The sequence below is a fragment of the Paramisgurnus dabryanus genome, chromosome 15, assembly GCF_030506205.2.
Source record: "Paramisgurnus dabryanus chromosome 15, PD_genome_1.1, whole genome shotgun sequence".
NCBI classification, from domain to species: domain Eukaryota; kingdom Metazoa; phylum Chordata; class Actinopteri; order Cypriniformes; family Cobitidae; genus Paramisgurnus; species Paramisgurnus dabryanus.
In genome coordinates, this window is record NC_133351.1 from 11,133,262 (window position 1) to 11,155,876 (window position 22,615).

Genomic DNA, 22,615 nt, shown 5'->3' on the forward strand with positions numbered 1-22,615 from the left:
CTTTACATTACTTTAATTTGTAACACCTAAAATTTTTAAGCTTTTTCCACTTAAAAAATAATTTTATTTTTAAGTGTTACTAACTGAAGTATTTTTTTTTTAAGTTAATCCAACTTTCACTTTTAACTCATTCCTCTCCAGCCACACTGTAAAAATTACAGTATTACTGGCAGCTGCTAGCCAGAAACTTATTGTAAATTTTAATTTGTTATTTACTGGCAACAATTTGTTCAAAGTAAATGAACATTAAACTTAAAAGGTGGGGTGCACGATTTTTGAAAAACACATAAATTAAAATTTACAGTAAGTTTCTGGCAACCAGCTGCCAGTAATACTGTAATTTTACAGAATTTTTTTACAGTGCATTTTTTTGAAAAGTTGCCCGCCAGCACTTTTTGTGATTTATAAATATATAAACATACAAATATACCAAATGAAATAACAGACTCTCCACTTTCAAAAATAAACAAACAAACAAAACTGGGAAAAATTTTATTTTTTAGCAAAAGGCTGAAATAATTGCATTTTTGTGAAGGAATTTTGTAAGAGATCAGATTCAGAACGATTATTGCAGAATAACATAAAAGTTAATCAGGAACACATTTTTTATGCAATTTTTTTCTCTTAATTGACGAGATAAATAGAGTTAACAGTGTGGCGTATATGGAACTTTAATGCGGTTGACAGACCGAAAACTACTTAATAGGTGTGCATTTATTAAAAAATAATGCACACCCTTAGAAGGTTTATCAACCAATCAGACTGATGCATTCAAGAGCGCTGTCTTATAAATAATATTTATGCAAAATTGGCATTTAACTTTTTATTGAAAGCAATGTGTGTTTCCTAGGATCGAGCCCATGACTTTTGTGATGCTAATGCAATACCAAGTAAGCTACAGGAACACTATAGTGAGCTAGAGGAACTTGTTTGCTTGTTGTGTTGACTTACAGATGGCTTTGTTCTTTAAACTAGGATATGAGAAAATATTTTAATAAACATATTTTACAAAGAAAAGACATCTTTCCCCTTTAAGTATGGCACAGTCATAATTTATCAGTAGCATTGTCCTCTTCTTGACATTTTTTGCCTGGAAAAGTGAATGAAGATGGATATAGTCATCATCTGGGATAGCATATGTCATTGATGCACTGATGGGGAAAAATGGCAAGATATGAACTGGAACTAGTTGCTACTGATATTCTAAGTCTTTTAGATCTTAGATTCAAATATTCAGTCCCTATCTGCCTTCATCATAAATGACTAATTCCTTTAAGGCTTTGAGAGTATTATAGGATTTCAACAAACATCTGTGAGGATGTGATTATTTTTGCATCCTTTGGTGGTGGTTGTTTCCTATGTGTGGGTGAGCTATTGAGTCAGCAGTACTCTGGTTAAATTGCTGTGTGAAATGAGAGGGCAGCACATTTAAAGCTTTCTGGTCATTTACAGCCAATGATTGTGACCGTGTTTGTGTGCAGGTGGGTGGATGGCCTGGTCGGTGTGGTCCGAATGCAACGACTCGGGACAGCAGCAGCGCAGTCGAGTGTGTGGGACTCAATCCACGACGTGCTTGGGGAACAGCACCCAGCAAAGAGACTGCAATGAGATCCCAGGTGAGAGGGACAGCCGTATAAAGGACACTGGGGCTAGTTGTCACACAGGGACACACTAGTTGACATTCAGGCAAGGGTCAAATATAATGAAGGTAGAATTTAACCAAACAGTTAAATGAATATTCATCATATCTGCCTGTAAAATCCAAGTCTTATCATCCAATTTTGATTTCACTTGTTGATTTCAGATTTCAATCTTTAAAATGACTTTACCCGGTCAATATTAAATATATCAAGGTTATTTTTTCACAGAATTGTCTTTATTTTATGTATGATTATGTATGGGTTTCCACAGGCTGAGTCACTTTTTTTACAGGTCAGAGCAAATTGTTATGATATAAACATTTAGTACACAACTTTTTTACTTATTCGCTGACAGCTATATAGCTGTCTATTTTTGAAAAGTTGCCCGCCAGCATTTTCTGTGAATTTCACAAAAGTTTCACAAAATGCCTTCCGGGAAAATTTATTTCTAAATATATATAAACATACAAATATATCAAATGAAAGAACAGACCCTCTGCTTTCAAACAAAACAGAGAAAAAAACGTTTCATCCTATCTATATATTTTCTCTTCTTAGAAACTCTTCAATATGGGTATTTTTCTTAAAAAATATTTTTTTTTAGCAAAAAGCTGAAATAATTGCATTTTTGTGAAGGAATTTTGTTAGAGATCAGATTCAGAACGATTATCAAAACATACACAGCGCTTAAAATTAGTAAATAATTTTTGGCTTCATTTTTTAAAACAAATTGGGTAAGTGGATAATCGCGGTATTGCATATTAACATAAAAATTCTTCAGAGACACTTTTTATGCAAATGTTTTCTCTTAATTTACAAGTTAACTCATCAATGGCGAGGAAAGAGTTAATCACAGTTATTGGCCATAACAATGGTTTTGCCTTTTCCCTTTTACATTTTTAGATTCGCTTTATTTCATATTTTTTTATTATTTACAATGATGACGTGCATTTTACGTTTTTTATTTATACTGTGTCCGAAACCGCCTACTTCCATACTACTGTATATAGGTGTAGTATGTTCAAATTAAAAGTAATTGAAAAAAAGTAGGAGAAAAGTGCCCGCATGACCTACTACTTCAGGCAAGATCTTGAATTGTTCATTTGATGGACACTTTAAAAATCCCTTGAGCCCCCGGGAGAGAAGCTATCCAATGAAGAAAAAGAAGGAGAGGTGTTGTTTAATGCAAATACATACAATAAACACCTGTACCTTGTGTTCAAATTGCATTCCAGTTAACGTCTAACTTGTTGATATGATGACTTGTGTCACTTGATGTATCAACATGGCATAAAATGTTAAAAATCATTCATACTATCCTTATTTATACTATATAGTTGCCACCAGTGATGCGCGGATTGATCCAAAATGAGCGGCATGCGATCACCCACGGTTACGAGTCATGCAAAAATTTTTTATGATATTCGGGGTCGCAGTCGGTCGGGTCGTTTGAAATAAAAATGGCAAATAGCTATTTAAAACAATTACTACTTTTAAAAAATGCAGGCCAGGAAGCAGGTCGGGTACAATATTTTTTATTTTGTGTTCCAAGTTACGGGTGGGTTAGTTGAAAACGTCAGTTGGGTGTGGGTTGTTTATACATTGACCATTTTAACGGTCATCTAATTCAGTACCTACTGTCACACTATGCGATTTCGGATGCAGCCTAATGCTACGTACACACCAAACGCGGGGCATCGCGTTACTCGCGGGACTTCATGTCATGGGAATTTTTCGATCGAGTTGAATATTTTCAACTTAAAATTAAAAACAACGGCACATTTGACAGGGTTTAAAAGTGCATGTTTTTTTAATAAGAGTAACATTGCAACTGGGAAAAGCTTAGTGAGACAGTTTGTGAATATATATATATCGTATGTGCAGTTGTATATAGAATCTCTAACTGTGGGTTCACACTAGACGGGAGTTCAACGATTTGCGCGAGTAGATTACAAACAAAGTCAATGCAAAGATGCGATCAGATGCGTCCTCGCGTGGGGCGATGCGAATGAGCGATATGGGCGGCACGTTTGCAGCAACAACACGCGCTATTCGTCTCAAACGTGTTTTCGCCCATATCGCGTCGTTCGCATCGCAAAACGCATGGATGCGTCTGATCGCATCTTTGCATTGACTTTGTATGTAATCTACTCGCGCAAATCGTTGCACTCGGGTCTGATGTGAACCCACAGTTAGAGATTCTATATACGCCCGCACATACTATATATATATATATATATTCACAACCTGTCTCACTAAGCTTTTCCCAGTTGCAATGTTACTCTTATTAAATAAACATGCACTTTTAAACCCTGTCAAATCTGCCGTTGTTTTTAATAGATTAGATGTAATATGTTTACTTGGGGTTATTCATTACTCTTGCTGGTGGAGTGGAAGTGTTCAAAGCGAAGAACTAAACGCTCCCAGCCTGCGAGAACATGAGTTATCAGAGCAGAATACCAAGTGAATCTGGCACTCTAATTAATATTAATGTTATGCCACGAGCCAGCCGCACATATAAGTCCTCTTCATTTTACCAAACAGGTTCCACGTCCTATGACGGTGAGAATTGCACAACTCAATCAAAACTTCTCCCATTTCCTCATCCATCTCTGCTGTTGAGATTTGAGATTAAAGCTTAAAAGCATTAGTGAAGGTGATGGAGCACCTTTAAAATATATTTCAACAGAGAGAAATGACTTATTACTTCAACCAAAATAGAGTTTAAAGTTTAGGGATGCGTTTTGCAAAATAGTTTGGAATTGTTTCATGGACATTCCCATGAGAATTGATTCATAAGACATTACATCTCAAGTACTTGACATTTTGGAGCACTTCAGACGGTAATACCTTCATATCTTTCATGCGATTCACCTGACAGTTTTTGATGTGATTTCCTGTACTTTATCACTGCTGCCCTGCCGATGCCTCGGGTATAAAACAGAGACGATCTGTACGGTGCTCTGACTCTTTGAATTGCTCAAGTTCCAGGAAGGTTGCCTTTGAAAAGAGACCAAAGTGGAATAAGATGGGATGAGATTGATTGTTTTGGCCGTTAATCAACAAAACAATGCCAGTGCTATGTGTAAGGGGTTGTTTGCATAGGACACGTACGTGTGCCAGACTGTGATATTGTCCAATTATTGCTCTGTGTAAATAAGCAATACATCCACTTGTTCTTAATGAGTGGCAGAGAAAAACAATGCAGATTATAAAATACTATAATATGGTCAATTATTTTTAAATGCATATCATAGGCTTTGCATTGATGTATGGTTTGTTAGGATAGGGCAATATGTGTCCAAGATACAACTATTTGAAAATCTGAAATCTGAGGGTGCAAAACATTTGCCTTTAAAGTTGTCCAAATGAAGTCCTTAGTAAATAGCCCTATCCAAATATACCTGTGTGTGACTGATGACCAGGGGTCACATATTATTTAAATAAACATTATAATGTGCATACCGGTAGTTAAAGGTATTGCGGAAGATTTTCTTTTTCCGGGTGGATCATCAAGACTATTGTTCCTCCTAGTTGTCAATCAGGAGTGTTGCGCAATTGCATTTTTTTAAAAAGTGGAGAAGGCGGTTCTTTTGGCAAAAACTAGGTTTATCTTTTAAATAGAAGAAATCACTGTTTATATTTTTTTTCTTTAAAATTAAACAGCTCCCATTTCATTGCAAAAAACAACGTTATTTTGTGTATTTGGTATAATGTGTTTGCGTGGTTTATGGTTAAAAAACACATTATTTTCCACATACTGCACAAACAGATTTTGTACAACGCTCATCGATTTGAAAGCTCTGTGATTGGTTTGAATACCTCTGACATCAGCCGGAAATGTGACGCTCCTTACCATGTTTGAAAGATTCGCACACAATGCAATGCTAACAGGAGTTATTTTACAGGCTGTGAATCCGAAGTGGAAGGAATAATGATAATGTCGGCAGGGCCGGCGTCAAGGGGGGGCATTCGCGGGCAGTGCCCCCCCGAACAGGTTGTTGTGCCCCCCCTACAAAGTTTTTTATTACTTTAATATATATGAAGAATAATTAAAATAAATTAAACATTGAATGTTTCATGACTTATAATGTAATCAAATGAGGAAAATATAGTTGATATATGTTTTCTTAAATAGACCAGTTTCTCTGATCGGATGTATTGCCGCGTCTCACCCGGCTTACGTCTTTAGCATATTTGTGACTTGATACTAGCAACGTGTTTTTTCCCGGCATTTTATGGATCGTGTAAAATATGGATATTAGAACATTTAGAATGAACCAGCACCGCCTGCTTCATCTTCATGCAAACACAGACTGGCTCAAACTCAGAGATAAGAGGTCGAGGTGGAATTTACAAATCTACCGGACACTGTTTTAAGGAAGTTTAATGTTCTTACACGCCGTCTTCAGCTATTTCAAATGTAAGTTAGCGTTGTTTTAAATTACGTAAGCTTAAATGTGAAGTGTGGCTATAGACCGTTAACAGCATTACGACGTGATTATGGTAAAGCGGCTTTTTTAAAGCTAGGACGCGGTGTGCGCTGCGCTATGAAACCCATTCATTTCAATGGCTTGCGCCTCGCGAGGGCGGTTTGTTGTTGCGTCGAGTAAAGCGCGAGCGCAGCGGAGCTCAGCTTGCGCTCACGCCGCGGTCGAAGTTCAATAGTTTTGCGCATAGTTTGTGGTCTTTTGCACTTTATACGGGAAATGAGCTGAACTGTACCAGTTATGAGTGTGTGCTTGCTGTATTTGTTGTTTTAATGTCTTGTTTTTGCAAGTTATTGTTGCTATTGCGTGCCCCCCATTGGAAGCCGAGTGCCCCCCTGTTAGTTATGATCTGGCGCCGGCTCTGAATGTCGGTCTTGTTTACATTACCAATCCCAGAAAGTAAACTGTTTCCTACAATTCGTGTGTTTGTTGTAGTCCAAGAAAAGAGATTTAAGTTGGAGATGATAACTCGCCTCATTGTTTACTTTGGTTCATGTACCTTTTGCATATTGTTAACATGTACTAATACACACTTATACAACAAAGGAAATTTAAAATTGTGAATCGGACCACAGGTGACCTTTAATAAAACAAATCCTTAGTCTTTGCCAGACATGCCCTCTTTCTCAAAAAATAAATAAATAAATAAAATGCTCATGAGAAAATCACACTGATGCATTTACAAAATTGTTCTTTTCAGCCTTTAAAACGGCATTCTGTAACTTTTTTGGTTACAAATAAACACAAATCAGTTACTTTAACGGTCTCCTTAGTATACCTTAGCATGATTCACAAAGATAGCTTATAATAATGATTTATAACTTAAAGGTGCATTGTGTAACTTTTAGAAGGATCTCTTGACAGAAATTTAATATAATATACATAACTATATTATCAGTGTTGGATAAAGACCTTACAAAATGAACTGTATTATTTGTATTACCTTAGAATGAGCTGTTTTTATCTACATACATCGCGGGTTCCCCTACATGGAAATCACCATTTCATGCCGCCAGGTTTCTAACAGTAGCCCTAAACGGACAAACTGACCTAGAGCGCATTTTGTAACTATGTTGTCTCAGACAATGACGTGTTTGTCCTGTGGCGACTACCGTAGCTTCTCTCTGCGTTTCGAAAGGGAGGGGTGAGCTGTGGACCGAGCAGTTGGTTGCAATTCACAGTTTCACCACTAGATGACGGCAAAAATCCCACATTGCACCTTTAAGCCGTCGGGTCGTATTTTGCAGAAAATATTAGTTGTTTTTCAACAAACCTATAGTACGTAAAGTACTGTAACTTAAAATGATATGTTTCAAAGAGAGATAGAGAGGTAAAAGTTATGGATTGCAGCTTTAATAATGTTGCATTAAGTTGCATATCTACAGTTTATAGTAATATGAAAAACCAAAATATATTTGATTTTATGGGCTTTTTATTGACATTTAATACAACAAAGTATTTTGGTAACTGTGTGCATTAGGATCCTGATGCAAATACTGCAGACGGATGACTGTTTTTATACTCAAGATCAAACGCTTGTATGTTAACACCCACTTAATCCTTACCTCTCTTCTGTTCACAGCGATTCTCCCGGCATCAAGCTATGATAAGGACCAGCGGTGTGTGGGTAAGTGCTTCAACGTCCGTGTTCCCTTTTGATGAAACCCAGTCTGTTTGTACAGCAGTGTTGACGGCAGATGCATGTCACTGTGCGCATGCGCGTTTTCATCAATGCATGATGGCATGTGGCGATGTGCTGCTTATGTGTCATGTTTCACATCAGCTCCTTTCATCCCAGACTCAAGGGGGCACAGCGGTGTATTTTAGGTTGCACATCGAGGCATTGGTGGGGATTGGCTGACCCCAAATGGTACAGCTGTGCCAGTTTGGTGTTTCTCCAGGTGGCTGTGGGTCACACACATTGCCCATCACGCTTCGGCTCTGATGCTCTCCTGAGTGATCGTTGTCCAATTAGAGCAGTTCTGTCCAGGAGTATGGCGTCCATATCACAATTCTCGCTCATTACGGGTCAGGCCTGGTCCAGCTAATAACAGCGCTGTCCCTCGATACAGCATCATACAGCCAGACGCTCTCCAACACCTGCCTTCTGCTAGATGATGGTTACAGACATGTAGAGCTAATGATGAGGGATACACTGCTGCCATCAATCTTAAATCTAATGTCAAGGATGACTATATCTCTCAGACATGCTGTATCCAAAGGGAACGAGACATAATACAGTTATTAGCAAATAAACGGTTACTATAATATAGCCTTCCAATATTATGTTTCTCCAGGGTTTACTCTCCTTCACCTGATAGCTACCGGCGTGTCATGCTTCCTGGGCGCGGGTCTGCTGTCCTTCCTTGTGTACGTGTACTGTCAGCGTTTTCACAAGCCATCGCAGGAGTCGGCGGTCATCCACCCCACAACTCCCAACCACCTGAACTACAAGGGCAACACCACACCAAAGAATGAGAAATACACACCTATGGAGTTCAAGGTCAATGCTGAAACCTGGTTTGTCACATTCACTGTAGTCTCACAGCAGTTGCACAAAACTGTTATTATCATTTTTGTGCTGGACGGCTTGCACAGCACCTTTACGTTTAAGAGTGTGGTTGGATAAAATATGGACAAACCCAACCATTAACTCAACCATTGTTTGAAGCAATTCAGCATTTTGAGTTGAAACGACCCAACATATGTTAAATCCAACGGTTGGGGTGTGTCCATATTTTATCCAACTGTAGGTTGAAACAAACCAATATTTTAAGTGTAGAAAACATGACGGTGAGTAAATAATGACAGTGTTCACTTGTTTTGTCTTCAAATGATGATGTTTACGACGAGTTTACGAAGAGTCACTGAAGTAGCACTAGTGAGTCGTTTCTGAAATCCGTCGTGTTTGTTTGGTCTGAAATGAGCAGCAGATAACTGATAGTTTGGAGATTACCGCCGTTTTTTTTCTCCCTGTGGCTGCTTGTTTAGCCGGCTTTTCTGGGTGCACGCGGTTCCTGGCACACACTCCGTCTTTATTAATGGGCTCCATTAGGCTGTTTAAGCGGCAGACGCTCTGTGGACTCCCACAGCTGGTTGTGACTGATCGTCAAGTTCATCCAATTAGTTTGGCTTGGCTTGCTCTTCCTCCACCTCATGTCCTTGCTGTGACACCTGCGTGAGCCTTTTGCCACATTTTTCTATCGATCTCATCCGTGCCCAGTACTCACTCCGAACCCATTAAGAGACTCTGACAATAACGTAACGTGGATCTGCTCAAGACAGACGGGCCCGTTGCAGAAAAACGTTGCTTCGGCTTGTCAGTGGGATGCTAAACTTGGGGTTAACTACAAAAATGTGTCAAAAAAACAAACCCTGTATGTAGTGCACTATATTGGGTGTCCGCCATTTTGTAGTAGCCTCCGAAACCTGTCATACATTTATTTATTCATTTTACCCATAATGCACTCTTAATTTTGATGAACTCCGTTACTGATTACGAATTACATGACAAAATTTGTAGTCAGTAATGTAATCTTTTAGATTACACATTGTTGGTAACGTAATCTGACTACTTTTGGATTACATTGAGATTACTTTTGACATCGTATCTGGTTTCAAATATATAAAGCGGGGGAAAATATATTTAATTCTATTTCACCAACAAGAGCCTTAAATAAATAAAATTGTCTTCAGAGCCGCATTGTCACAAAGGTTTAATGCCGTTTACTTGAACAATAGTTAAAATAGTATTTTTGTTATTATAATCTTATTTATTAAGGTTACAGGCCAAAAACAACAAATATACAATAATTTTATTTTATTTATTATTTTTGGTTAATTTTAACTTTTTTGTCATGTTACTACCAGCTTTTTGCTCAAAATTATTTTTAAAGAAACCTACCCATAGGTTTCCATTCTTTCATTTGATATATTGTATGTTTATAGATTTTAAGAAGAACATTTTCTGGAAGGCATTACATTTTTGTGAAAAAATTTATAAAAATACTGCCGCTGGCTGGCAACTTTAAAAAAAAAAATGCTGGCGTGGAAAGAGTTAAAGTCCAAAATTGTTAAGAATATCGACGAGGACTTTTAAGAAGCTTAAGAGTTTCTTGAGCAGCACGGAATGTGGACAAAATGGGAAGAGGGAGACAAAAAGTGTTGCACACAATGCATGACAGTGAGTTAATAATACACAACACATTAGATTGTGCATGTGGAATCATGTTTGTGGTTTCGCAGTGGTTTTTTGTCGACATTTATAAAGCAACACTAAATTTTAAGCAAATCTTTAGCTATTATCAGAAAGATGCAGTTTGCTTGCTTTATAGCACACAAGCAATTGTCTTCACCTGTCACTTTGTGATACTCTAATGAAAAAAATGTTTTTAGTCGGCCTGAAATGCGTATCTTGTGGAGTGCTATTGTTTAGCAGGTATTGAAAAACATAATTGTTGTTCAGCAGATCTTGGCTAGTGTGAGTCACTTAAATCAATCTTGTTTTTTTCTTAGCTTCACTCCCTCAGCCACTGAGCTTCCTGCTGCTTGCTTTTTTTTTTAAACCTAGACTGATGTTATTTCTCAAGAGTTATATTTCATACACGCGTGCCACTTTTATCCATGACCCAACAGTCCACCGCTATTGAATTATGCAGCTGAACGGCTGTGGTCTCTTTTCTGTGATGTGTAATTTTCTGCACCAAACCCAATTGCAAACATAAATAGATTTTTACATTTTCTGATTAAATTTGCCACCAGTCCTGTGGGTGGTTCCCAGGTTGTTGCCATGTGGGTGGTAGAGTCAGAAGTGTTTTGTAAAATGTTGATATGGGATATAAGGATGCTTTGTTCTCAAGATTGTATAGATAGCGTACAATGAGATCAGCTGTCTGCTTCATCTAAAGGATTGATCTAGTTGGTTTCATCTCTACGACTCTAACGCTCCTTTATTTATGTTTCATCTACAGACCTTAAACAAGAACAATTTGCTGCCAGACGAAAGGACCAACTACTTCCCTTCACCGGTTCAGCAGACAAATGTGTACACTACCACATACTACCCCACAGCACTGGGCAAATACGATTACCGCCCAGACTCCTCCCCTTCTCCGTGCAGGACCTATAACCACAGTTGAGACACGTGTCCAATCACAGCTTTATCCCAATGGTGACAAAACCCACACGTCTCCCGATCCCAACCTTTTCCCCACACACCCACTCCGCACACCTGACGAGAAAGCGACAGGTGCTTTACATTCCAACTGATGTTTTCCCAACGCCCTGAGGACAGGACCAGGTCACCTAACTCATGCCTTACCGTGTCTGATGGGCGACGGACCAGGCAGGCACTAAACACATGAACACAAGATTGTGTAGCTCTGCTGACTATGATGAACGGATGTCTTGATTGATCTTTGCAGAACTCCAGTTACCGGAAGATGGGCGGGCGAAATCGTGCTGGCTTCAATAATGTTCATTACAGGAATGTGGTCTGGCAGCCTTTTCTTAAAAGTACAAAGGAAAAATACAGGGAGACCACAGAACAGAGAGAAATCGATGCAGACGGTATTGAGTGACTGCAGGATTGAGTCACCTTTGGATGCACGTGTAAGGGACTTTTAACTTTGGAGGGACGCATCTCTACAACCCTCTGAGAAACGGATGCACGTGTTTGAGTTTGCAGAATCTAAACGCCTGGGTGGATATTCTTTGGATAAAATGGAGAGGTGGGGATGCTTTTAGCTAGCGTGAACGGATTGTCAGATCAGCCGTTCGAATTGAAAATGCTTTTTTCTACCTGCGAATGCATGGATATGGAGAAATATTGCATTGATATGGGACATGCCTAGATTTAAAGCAAACACGTTCTGTTTTGTTACTGTATGTCTTGGTGGTCATATTAAATATGACTGGGTTCAAATGGAGGCGGACATAATTTTATTATGAAAACATAGGAAATACTGATAGCTTGGCACTTGTTTTCTACGGAGGGAATTATTCAACAGTTGAGAAAAGCTGTAGGTTAGATGCACGATAGAGATTATTTAAGTTCAAATGTTGACAGTGCTATACTGAATATGAACATTTTTCCTCATTTCATACATTATTTTCTACCATTATTTTTAAGATGGTTTATTCTTTACCATCTATCAGAGATTTAAAGGATTAGTCCATTTTCTTAAAAAAATCCAGATAATTTACTCACCACCATGTCATCCAAAATGCTAATGTCTTTCTTTGTTCAGTCGAGAAGGAAAACATTCCAGGATTTTTCTCATTTTTAATGGACTTTAATGGACCCCAACACTTAACAGTTTTAATGCAGTTTAAAATTGCAGTTTCAAAGGACTCTAAACAATCCCAAACAATGCAAAAGGATCTTATCTAGCGCAAAAATTTTGCAAGAAAAATAAAAAATATGCACTTTTAAACCACAACTTCTCGTCTATCTCCAGTCCTGTGACGCACCAGAGTGACCTCACGTAATACGTCATCACGTCAAGAGGTCACGGATGACGTATGTGAAACTACGCCCCAGTGTTTACAAGTGTGGAGAAAGAGGACCGTTCCGACGTTGTTGTATGTGGAATGATACTAATTAATGTCTTTGTGTCAGTTTATTGTTTAAAATGGTCCGCAAATGTATGTTTCATATGTAACACGTGACCTTTTAACGGTAACCGGAGATAGATGAGAAGTTGTGGTTTAAATGTGCATATTTTTTATTTTTCATGTCAAAAATGACAATTGTTTTGCTAGATAAGACCTTTAGGCCTCGTTTGGGATCGTTTTGAGTCTTTTGAAACTGCAATTTTATACTGCATTAAAACTGTTAACTGTTGGGGTCCATTTAAGTCCATTAAAATGAGAAAATCCTGGAATGTTTTCCTTAAAAGACTTAAAATTTATTCTAGACTGAACAAAGAAAGACATCAACATTTTGGATGACATGGTGGTGAGTAAATTATCTGGATTTTGTTTTAAGAAAATGGACTAATCCTTTAAGGAAAATCATGCACCATTATCAATTGTACAATTTACCCGAAGAAATGACAAAGAACAGATCATTGGATCTTTGTTATATTACATCATACGTATAAATTTGAAAATAAATTTACGTCTTGTAGCACCATGTGCTAAACTCACAAAACACCGGTTTGGTCACGTGCGTGGCCCGTGGCATCACAACCATTTTCCAGATGCAAATATTTCATTATCCATTGTCAATAAAAGTTGACTTTTCGGGATGTAGTATTTATGGTATGCTTGTTTTTTTAAAGGGCATTGAAAAACTAAACTAAGGTTTTTTTATCGTGCTAGTTTCATGAATGCTAAGCCAGTCATGCTTTGAGCTAAGCATGAGTACATGGGTTGTAAATACATGAAATGATGCCCCACTGCGAAAAAGTAATGACACGCAAACGTATAATGTACATGTATATTGTAAATCTAACACTGTTTTTTAAAAGCCTTAGAGTTGTAAAATAATATGTGCAGCGATTGTGTAAATATACCAACCGTAGGGATTGTGTGGGGATGGAGCTTGAGATGTTTCCAGCATTTGACCCTAATAGAGAGAACTGTCTTGTAGACCAACACTGATAAAGTAGTTACCATTTAAGCCCTACAAAACTGATAGTAGAGAAGTAAATAATTGAACAGTGCGTGATTCAGATTGATTGTAAAAATGAGTTATAGGTTAGATGACACTTCTAATATGAATTAAAGCACTGGAGTATAAGTGCCTGTTCAGGATAAAGAAATGAAACCGCCCCTTTTTTTATATGTCTGGATAGTAAAACAGTCCCCGTATAGTAAATCATTGTTTGTTATCTTAAAGATACACTACTGGGCTTCAGGCTTTCTGAAAGATTAACTTGCAGTCTTTACATGGAGTTGCTACAGAGGACTTTAAAATCTGAGACCACTAGTTACAAAAAGCTGCTCTTTTGGTTTCCTTTTAATTTAATTAATTCACATTTCTATTAAAATTCATAATATGAACATAGCAATTTGAGTGAAAGTCTGCCAACCTTTTGCTTTAATAAGAGCATGCACTCAAGTTGGCATGGCTAAGGAAAAGCTTATGATCCATGTTATCCCAGCTCAATTTGAGAATGTTCCCAAAATCATCTTATTATTAATGAATTTTTTGTAATGAGCTAACATGGTCAGTGCCACAAATTTGATTATAGTGACATTTAAGCAATGGTGTAGATTTGGTTTGAACATTACCCTGCTTGTAAAATGTTTTTGGTTTTCTTCATAAAATCATCTCGCATATTGTAAAAAATATATTTTTCTGAGTAAGGTCATGTCAAAGATTGAAATCAATTTGAAAAGTATGAGTCTAATCAAACTTTGATGCTCCAAATTTCATATTTAAATTATGAGACTTTAGCTTGAATTTACAAATGTTTGCATTAATCATTGTATAAATATTGGGAGGTTGAAATTGCTACAAAGGTACAAGAATGTAAAAAGGTACAAGAATGTACAAAAGTTGTCACTGGTGTGGTATTTTTTTAAAAGTTCACTTTTGTACCTACACTGTAAAAAATGATTTTGTGGCTTCGTAAATTTAACTAAATAAAATAAGTAAATTCTATTAAAATAAATATTTACTAAATTTTAGTAAAAATAAAACAAAAATTTGAGTAACTTTAAATGAACACATTATTTAGTAAATTCAACAAAATTTTATCATGTAAAGTTTTTAAGAAGGAAATTAAGTTAATAATCTTTGGTTGAAACTACTTGAATTATTTTAGTAAATATAACTAACTAGAAAGTGGACTAAAAATAATAGGCTGTATTTATTTTAATAAGTGGATGCAAAAATGATGCACTATATTTTTAAGTAAATTCTACATGGAAATTTAAGCAATTGCTTAAAGGGACAATAAGTAGGATTGTCCCCATCTAGGGGTGAAATTGTATTTTGCATTCAAACGAATAGTGCTCTCTAGCGACTCGCTTTTCCAAATGCGTGTTGAAACTACGGTAGCCGTTATGTACTCACTGATCTCCTTGTCGGTTTCAACTGGTTCAGGTGTTCTGAACGAAAACGTTGTGGTAGGCTAGTGCTTTTTGACCCTCTCTGCTGTTATAGTTTTTCAATGGTGGAACGACATGAAAGCCTCCTTGGACTTGCTCGTTCAATGTAAATAAAGAGAAGAAATTCTAAGCTTACAAAGAAAAGTCAGATCATTGGTAGAGGTCATTTGACATCAATGAGGACATATTTATGAATAATTGACATTTTGATTAATAAAATACTAACAAAACTATTTAAAGTCCCTTTAAAGTTCCATGTAAAAGTTACTTTAAAAAGTGGATGCAAAAATTATGCATTGTATTTCTTTTTTTTTTTTTGTAAATCCAGCGTATTATTTTTTCAGTGTACCAAAATGATACATATAGGAACCTTTCAAAGGTACCATCCGAGTGACAACTTTTGTACCTTTTTTTCTAAAAGTTAAGTTTTGATAATTAGGGGGTTACCGCACACACCCAAATCCTCTCTGAAACTACACCCCTGCCTATGAGTAGTGCAGTAGCATTAAAAATACCATTCTTTCTTTGTTTTTAAAGCTTTGATTGTGTTTACACTGCGCAATATAACATGTGTTCATGTTTCACGTGTAAAAAAAACGCGGTATTTTTCCACACAATTTACCTATCTCTATACTGCTGTTTTCACTGTCCTAAAAACGGGCTGATGTCTTCCTTGTTCTATGAAGTTCCTCCTTCAGAAATACGTATTGAGTTATGATTGTGTAGTTTGTTTAGTGTGCTGTGATTCTATAGCAGCTTAGCTTGCCGTTAGCTTAGCTGGCGACTGACGTATCCCTGTGGGCGGAGTTTAGTCAAAAAACTGTTCTACGCTTTGAAAGGCAAATTCTGTTAAAGAAAATATATCGCCTGGAATTGAACTTTGAGCCTTATCATTTTACTGGTATTATTTATGCTATTATAGCAACATTACACACAAACTAGGGTTTAAAAATGGGATCAGAAAGAACATGACCTTAACATTTTCCATGTTAAATTTGTAATTCCACATTAAACCTTTAAATATTACAGTTTTCCCTTGCCAATGTGGTCTCAGATTTTGTACTCCTCTGGAAATATAAAAGTAAATCAATGTGCTCATATTTAGTTTAAAGTTTAACAAAAAATCCCCACCTTCACTCCCATGTGCCTGCCCAGATAAAAATCTGTTCAAGTGTTGCTGATTGGTGCAAGTTGAGTTTTGAAAGGATGATCTCTGCTATTGAATAAAAACGGGCATGAAAAGGCAAATGAGGCGCTCCATCCCTGCGAGGCTTGGTGCCCTTCTATGCAACTGACCTGGTGGTTAGATGTAGACTGTAATCACTGCCTTTTAGACACTGTGAATTTTTGGTACTCTATATTTTTGTATATTGTACATTGTAAAAGATAATAAAACTTGATGCCAACCCAGTCTCACGCGAGCTGATTCATCATTTTCCAACCGCTTCACATTACATCAATCTAGGTCACCGGCAGTCTCCCGCAGAGTGAAAGGTAAGCGTTTTCAATTTGGCATGTTTTTAAATTCAGTGTCAGGTTATGTCTGTAGCGATTTGTTTGGCGGGCGGAGGGAAATCGGATCTAGATGCTTGACAACACATGCATCATTTTATTTGTGATCCTTGCATTGAAAAGAAAATGGATGTAGGTCTTTGATATGATACCATGTTTGCTCTTTTCACTTACACATGATGACAAGTATTTATGTTTGCATAACAATACATGATTTACTCACAGCAATGTTTTTTAAGGAAAAGAGTCTAACAATGGCTTCAAGTTTTAAAAAAGCAAGGTTTGATCTATATGAGCTATGTCATGTTTACATTTACGCATTTTTATTCAGGTGCTTTGTGTACCCCTTAAAGTTTACAGTTTGGTATGCCTACTTTTACATTTTTTTATGAGTATGCGTGTTTCCTGGGTTCGAACACAATGCCACTGAGCTTTGCTCTTATCAATTTTTATAATGTAAACGTGTTCCCTACAATATCTAACTTTTCAGCTCAGTTCAAATGATTTCATCTCCCTGTTGTTACCGATACAAAACCCCACTGATTCTTGGCATGAACGGAAAAGTTACCAAAGCAATACTTTAAGCTGAAAGGTGAAGGCCCATGCCGCAGTTGAATAGGACGGCCTGGTTGGTGTTCAGGGCTGCAATCATTTCAAAGTAGGTTTTATTGACGAGAGCAAAGCTCCATCAATCACCCGCTTTCTGCTGACAAACAACCACTGACAGATGACCACCGCTGTCCTCTCTGAGTCCCCGGCTGGACTCGCGCCAAAGAAGAGTTGAAGCGTATGCAGACGTTATGGGCAAAATCTGGGATCCCATCGAGGAAGAGCTGTAGCGAGAAGTGACACAGATGCTTTTGCGGCTGGTACTGCAAAGCTTGTGAAATCAATTTGTGCTGCTGTCAGGAGTCGGGAAGAGCAGAGCAATGTGTTTTCAACAACACTGCAACTTATTTAAAATCTGCTAACCAAAGTCCTATCTTGCACCAACTGTGCACCCAGCTCAATAATATATACATAGGTGCCAAATTATGTTTCTGCCAGTGAGTGCTGACCCTCCATCAACACCCATGTTCTCCCTGTGTCAGCATCGGCTACTACAGTATATAGTTTCCTTTTAAAGAGAAAAAACTATACACACGATCCATACACAAACACTGAGGGAAGGGCAATTTGACATCTCCAATTCACCTAACCTGCATTTTTAATTTGGCAATTGACCAGTTCTCCCCATGAATATAGCCATAGATGTTGAAATAAAATTTATATGAAAAAATAAATAAATATGTTTATCTATTTCAGTTATTCTAATCAAAACAAATATTAATGCTATACCATACAATACCATTTTAAAGAATTTTGTTTCCATCTTTGTTGCAAAAGTTTTGGAACTTTATGAAATGACTTTGCCCCTGTGTACAAATCATTGTTAACGTCGGACTGATGTCAAGCTGTTACGGTGGCTTGATGTCATAAATTAACGTTGCACTGATGTCAAACCGCAATGTCTTTCTGATATCCAGATGTAACGTCGGGTTGATGTCAAAAACCAACTTCGGCATGACCCTCAGATGTAGTATTGAGTTGACACCACAACTCAACATCAAACTGACCAAACGTCAAACCAATGTCTTCCTGACATCCAGATGTAACGTCAGGTTGACATCAAGCTACAACATTGGACTGACGTCAAAACCGTCCAGATGTAGTGTTGAGTTGACACCACAACTCAACGTCAGACTGACGTCAAGATGTAACGTTGGGTTGACATCATAAACCAATGTCTTTCTGACATCCAGATCTAACGTTGTGTTGACGTCAAGCTACAACGTCTGACTGACGTCAAAACCCTACCTCGCCCTGATGTCCAGATGTAGTGTCAGGTTGATACGACAACCCAATGTCAGACTGACGTCAAGATGTAACGTCGAGTTGACATCAAAAAACAACGTCTTCCTGACATCTAGATGTAACGTTGGGTTGACGTCAAGCAACAATGTCGGACTAACATCAAAACCCAACTTCGCCCTGATGTCCAGATGTAGTGTCAAGTTGACACATAAACTCAACGTCAGACTGACGTCAAGATATAACGTTGGGTTGACTTAAAAAACCAATGTCTTCCTGACATCCAGATGTAAAGTCGGGTTGATGTCAAAACCCAATCGCGCCCTGATGTTCAGATATAATGTCGGGTTGACACCACAACCCAACGTCAAACTGGCGTCAAGATGTAACATCGGGTTGACGTCAAAAAACCAACGTCCGACTGACATCAAAACCCAACCTCGGCCTGATGCCCTTCTAGATGTAATGTCGGGTTGACGTCAAAACCACCGTCAGACTGACATCAACCTGTAATGTCGAACTGACATCAACCTGTAATGTCGAACTGACATCAAAATCCAACCTCGACCTGACGCCCAGATGTAATGTTGGATTGACACCACAACCCAACGTTGGACTGACATGAAGATTTTATGTCGGGTTGACATCAAGCTGCAACGTACGACTGATGTCAGAATCCAACCTTGCCCTGATGTTCAGATATAAAGTCAGGTTGACATCACAACCCAACGTGAGACTGACGTTAAGATGTTATATCAGGTTGACCTCAAAAACCAACATCGGACTGACATCAAGCTCTAGGTCGCTGGGTTGACATCAAAACCTTACATCAGGCAGACTTTCCGTTACAGATGGAAAGGAAAATCGTGCTGAAGTCAGGCTCTAATTCTACCATGAGTCTTATTTATTTATAAAAATAGCTGCTTAAAGAACAAAGACAGGACTGAAACTAAAATCCACTAAAACTTAAAACACCCATTTACCAATCAGAAGGAATCATTTATGTTTCTTCATTCTCAAATTATTTATTTATTACTTTGTATACTCCAAGCAAAGTAATAAATCTTTTTAGTTTGAACAAAGTTAGTTATTATTGCCTACAACAGTGGTTCTTAACGTTATTCCTCGAGGCCCACTGCTCTGCACATTTTGTATGTCTCTTTTATCTGACAGACTCAGTTCAGTTCGTTGAGATCTCTTCTAATGAGCTGATGATTTGAATCAGGTGTGTTAAATAAGGGAGACATACAAAATGTGCAGGGCAGTGGGCCTCGAGGAATAACATTAAGAACCACTGGCCTACAAGATGAATTACTTTGTTGTTTTTTCATTTGCAAATCTGGTGTGAAATAAATAGGTTTTGAAGTATCTGCTTTTTCAATAAATATTTGAAAGGGTTTGTCCTGACAAAAACTTTCTGGTTGTTTTTCACTCTTCGGCCAACCAAAACACAGCCAGATCTCAGCCAAATATTTTCTTTTTCTGGTAGACCAAACTCAAGCCTAGACTCAGCCAAAAGATGCATTTTGCTTTTGGTTGGCTAGACTCACGCCACAACCCGATTTGGTGTTTGACATAAGGTTGTGAACAAAAGACTTTAAGAATTCAGAATTAAGCCAGAAATGCCCAATGTAAACCAGATTCAATACAAAATCAACCCAGTCTCACAAAATTTTGTTATATAGTCACGTACATTTTTGATTATTTTTTGTGATATTATAACGAATTTCTGCATTTTTTCATGATCGTATAACGAAATTTATGTTTCGTGTGATTATCACGTATATGTTACCCAACAGTTTTGCCCTATTTTCTTACCATTGTCGCTTTGGTTTAGGGTTTTCTGTGCAGCATCGCATCCAGTTGAACACATCAAATCATAGTGACGTATCTTGTGCATTTTTGTGGGTGCTCGAGTCCCTAAGGTTGTCCAAGATAAAAGACAATTGTTTAAATCAACTAGTTCAAAGCTAATGTCTCAATTTCAAGTTTAAAATGAGCTAAAAATATTTTTCTTTACTTGAATACATGTTTTTTTATTTGTATACAGTATTTTTTCCTCTTTATAAAATGAAACTTAAATTATGTTACAACCTTAGTATACTCTATATACTTTATATTATTTAGTATATATAAATAAAAATAATTCATACAGAAAGTAATAACATGTTTTTTGCATGTTTCTGTAGCTCAGCTTCTGTTCACTGTTGCAAAGGATGTAAGTTAAATTTTTAGAGAAAACACAAACTGATCAAATGTGTATCCTAAATGCAATATGAGTTGGATAAAAGTGCCTGCCAAATATAAAAGATGTATTCATGTCATATTTTATATAAATAGCCTTTTTAATGCATTTCTAAATTAACTAATGTTTTCCTGGCATCACTATATTGAACTCAGCAGAAAGCTGACATTTGCATTAACCTTACAGTTCTTCTTGACGAAGTTCAAATTAGATTATTCAATACCAATAACAGTTTACACACCCTTTAGGTTATTTTTATGATGGGTACATATTGGACAGAACACATGTTGGGTTATAAATAAACCTATGCATTGAAACAACCCAGCATAGGTTTATCTATAACCCAACATGTGTTCTGTTCAATATTTACCCAACATGGGGTTAAAAATAACCCAGCAGAATTTAAAAAGCAGCTGCTGGTAACACAGCTGTATTTTGCTGTTATTTTCACTATATAATCTCAAAACACGGTGAGGAACATCTGATAAACATTTTCGTTTTGTTTTGAACAAATCTGAAATTGTTTTGGGTGTTTGGGCTCCACGGGGAGAAAATAAAAAAGTGTTTGCATGCTTATGATGAGCAAAGCAGTCACTGCGCGCGGGTCTCAGAGCCCATAAACAGCTCAGCTTTACTGCACAGTATCTCCTTTATTCTCAGAGGAAAACACAACAGTCTGTCTCTTTAAAATAAGATGCTTTGAAATGATTGATATCAACTGCGACAACATGTCATAAATTGGTTCTCTTCTGTATACACTGGATGTTCACCAGCCAAGGCAATATCACAATACCTGTCGAGAACATGTCCTAGTCATATTTCACCCTAAAATCAAAATGAAGATATAGGAAATCATATTTGATTTACAGAACATGAAACCTGCATTAAGATGTATTGCACTTGTCTTAACATTAGTTTATGCAATATTTCTACAGCATTTTTAATTTTTATAGTTCAATGTAATTTCAGTGTTTATAATTATAGCCACAAATTAAAGGAGTAGTCCACTTTAAAGATGGGGCCCATTGACTTACCATAGTATTTTTTATTCCTACTATGAAAAGTCAATGGACCCCATTTTTAAAGTGTACTACTCCTTTAAAGTGTGTAAATGTTAAAATTATTTATTGCACATGAATAATTGTACTGGCATTAACAAAGATTAATAATATATTATTGTTAATTCATGTTAGCTAATGCATTTGCTAATGGTAACAAATTAAACCTGATTGTAAAGGGTAACCAATTTTATTTATATATCTTTGCAATGCTACGTTGATTAATTTAGTGGTTCAGACATGACCTAGCAGTGTTTACCTTTCTGTTTGCATGAGACATTAATAAATGGGTGGGTGACCATAATTGGTCAGTGATAAAGGGTCCTTATTTCCTCCTGAGCAGTCACATTAATGAAGGCAGGAGCAGCAGCAAATGATGTTAAATTACCTCATTGAGGCCATACAGTTTTGGAGCTAAATCGAGCCTTTATTATATATTCTGCAGATAAAGCGAATAGGGTAAAATTAGAGACGGAAAAGCCTCATTTGACTATATATATAGTGGATTCATTTATGCAACTTTTTAAAATTTAATATGCATAATGACATAATGATGTTATAAAAACTGACATATGCACTGATTTGAGACTGTAAAAAAGAAACATAAAAATAATGTTAAACTTGAATGTTAACTGAAACATCTCTGGAAAATATTGTATTTTTTATGAACCACAGAGCAAAACGTTCAGTACAATGTAGCGCTTCATGTTCTCTTTCAACAATAGCACTTTTCTCATTTATAAAGAAAAAACTGTATGT

The 22,615-nt window shown here is 37.0% G+C and overlaps 2 protein-coding genes across 5 annotated transcripts in view; both read left to right on the forward strand.

The window, feature by feature from the left end:
* The window catches only part of sema5ba (sema domain, seven thrombospondin repeats (type 1 and type 1-like), transmembrane domain (TM) and short cytoplasmic domain, (semaphorin) 5Ba), a 199,692-nt gene extending 187,367 nt beyond the window's left edge, over nucleotides 1–12,325 (forward strand). For 2 of the 4 annotated variants that reach the window (XM_065251983.2, XM_065251984.2), the window contains 4 exons: nucleotides 1,482–1,616; nucleotides 7,713–7,757; nucleotides 8,428–8,633; nucleotides 11,101–12,325. In XM_065251983.2, the coding sequence (XP_065108055.1) occupies nucleotides 1,482–1,616; nucleotides 7,713–7,757; nucleotides 8,428–8,633; nucleotides 11,101–11,268 (554 nt within the window). In that variant the 3' untranslated portion in view covers nucleotides 11,269–12,325. Of the gene's footprint in view, nucleotides 1–1,481; nucleotides 1,617–7,712; nucleotides 7,758–8,427; nucleotides 8,651–11,100 lie in introns of all 4 variants that reach the window. The other 2 variants (XM_065251985.2, XM_065251986.2) reach the window with 2 other exon arrangements.
* The window catches only part of hspbap1 (hspb associated protein 1), a 464,289-nt gene that overhangs the window by 349,169 nt on the left and 92,505 nt on the right, over nucleotides 1–22,615 (forward strand). The gene's annotated exons all lie outside the window — the stretch shown is intronic.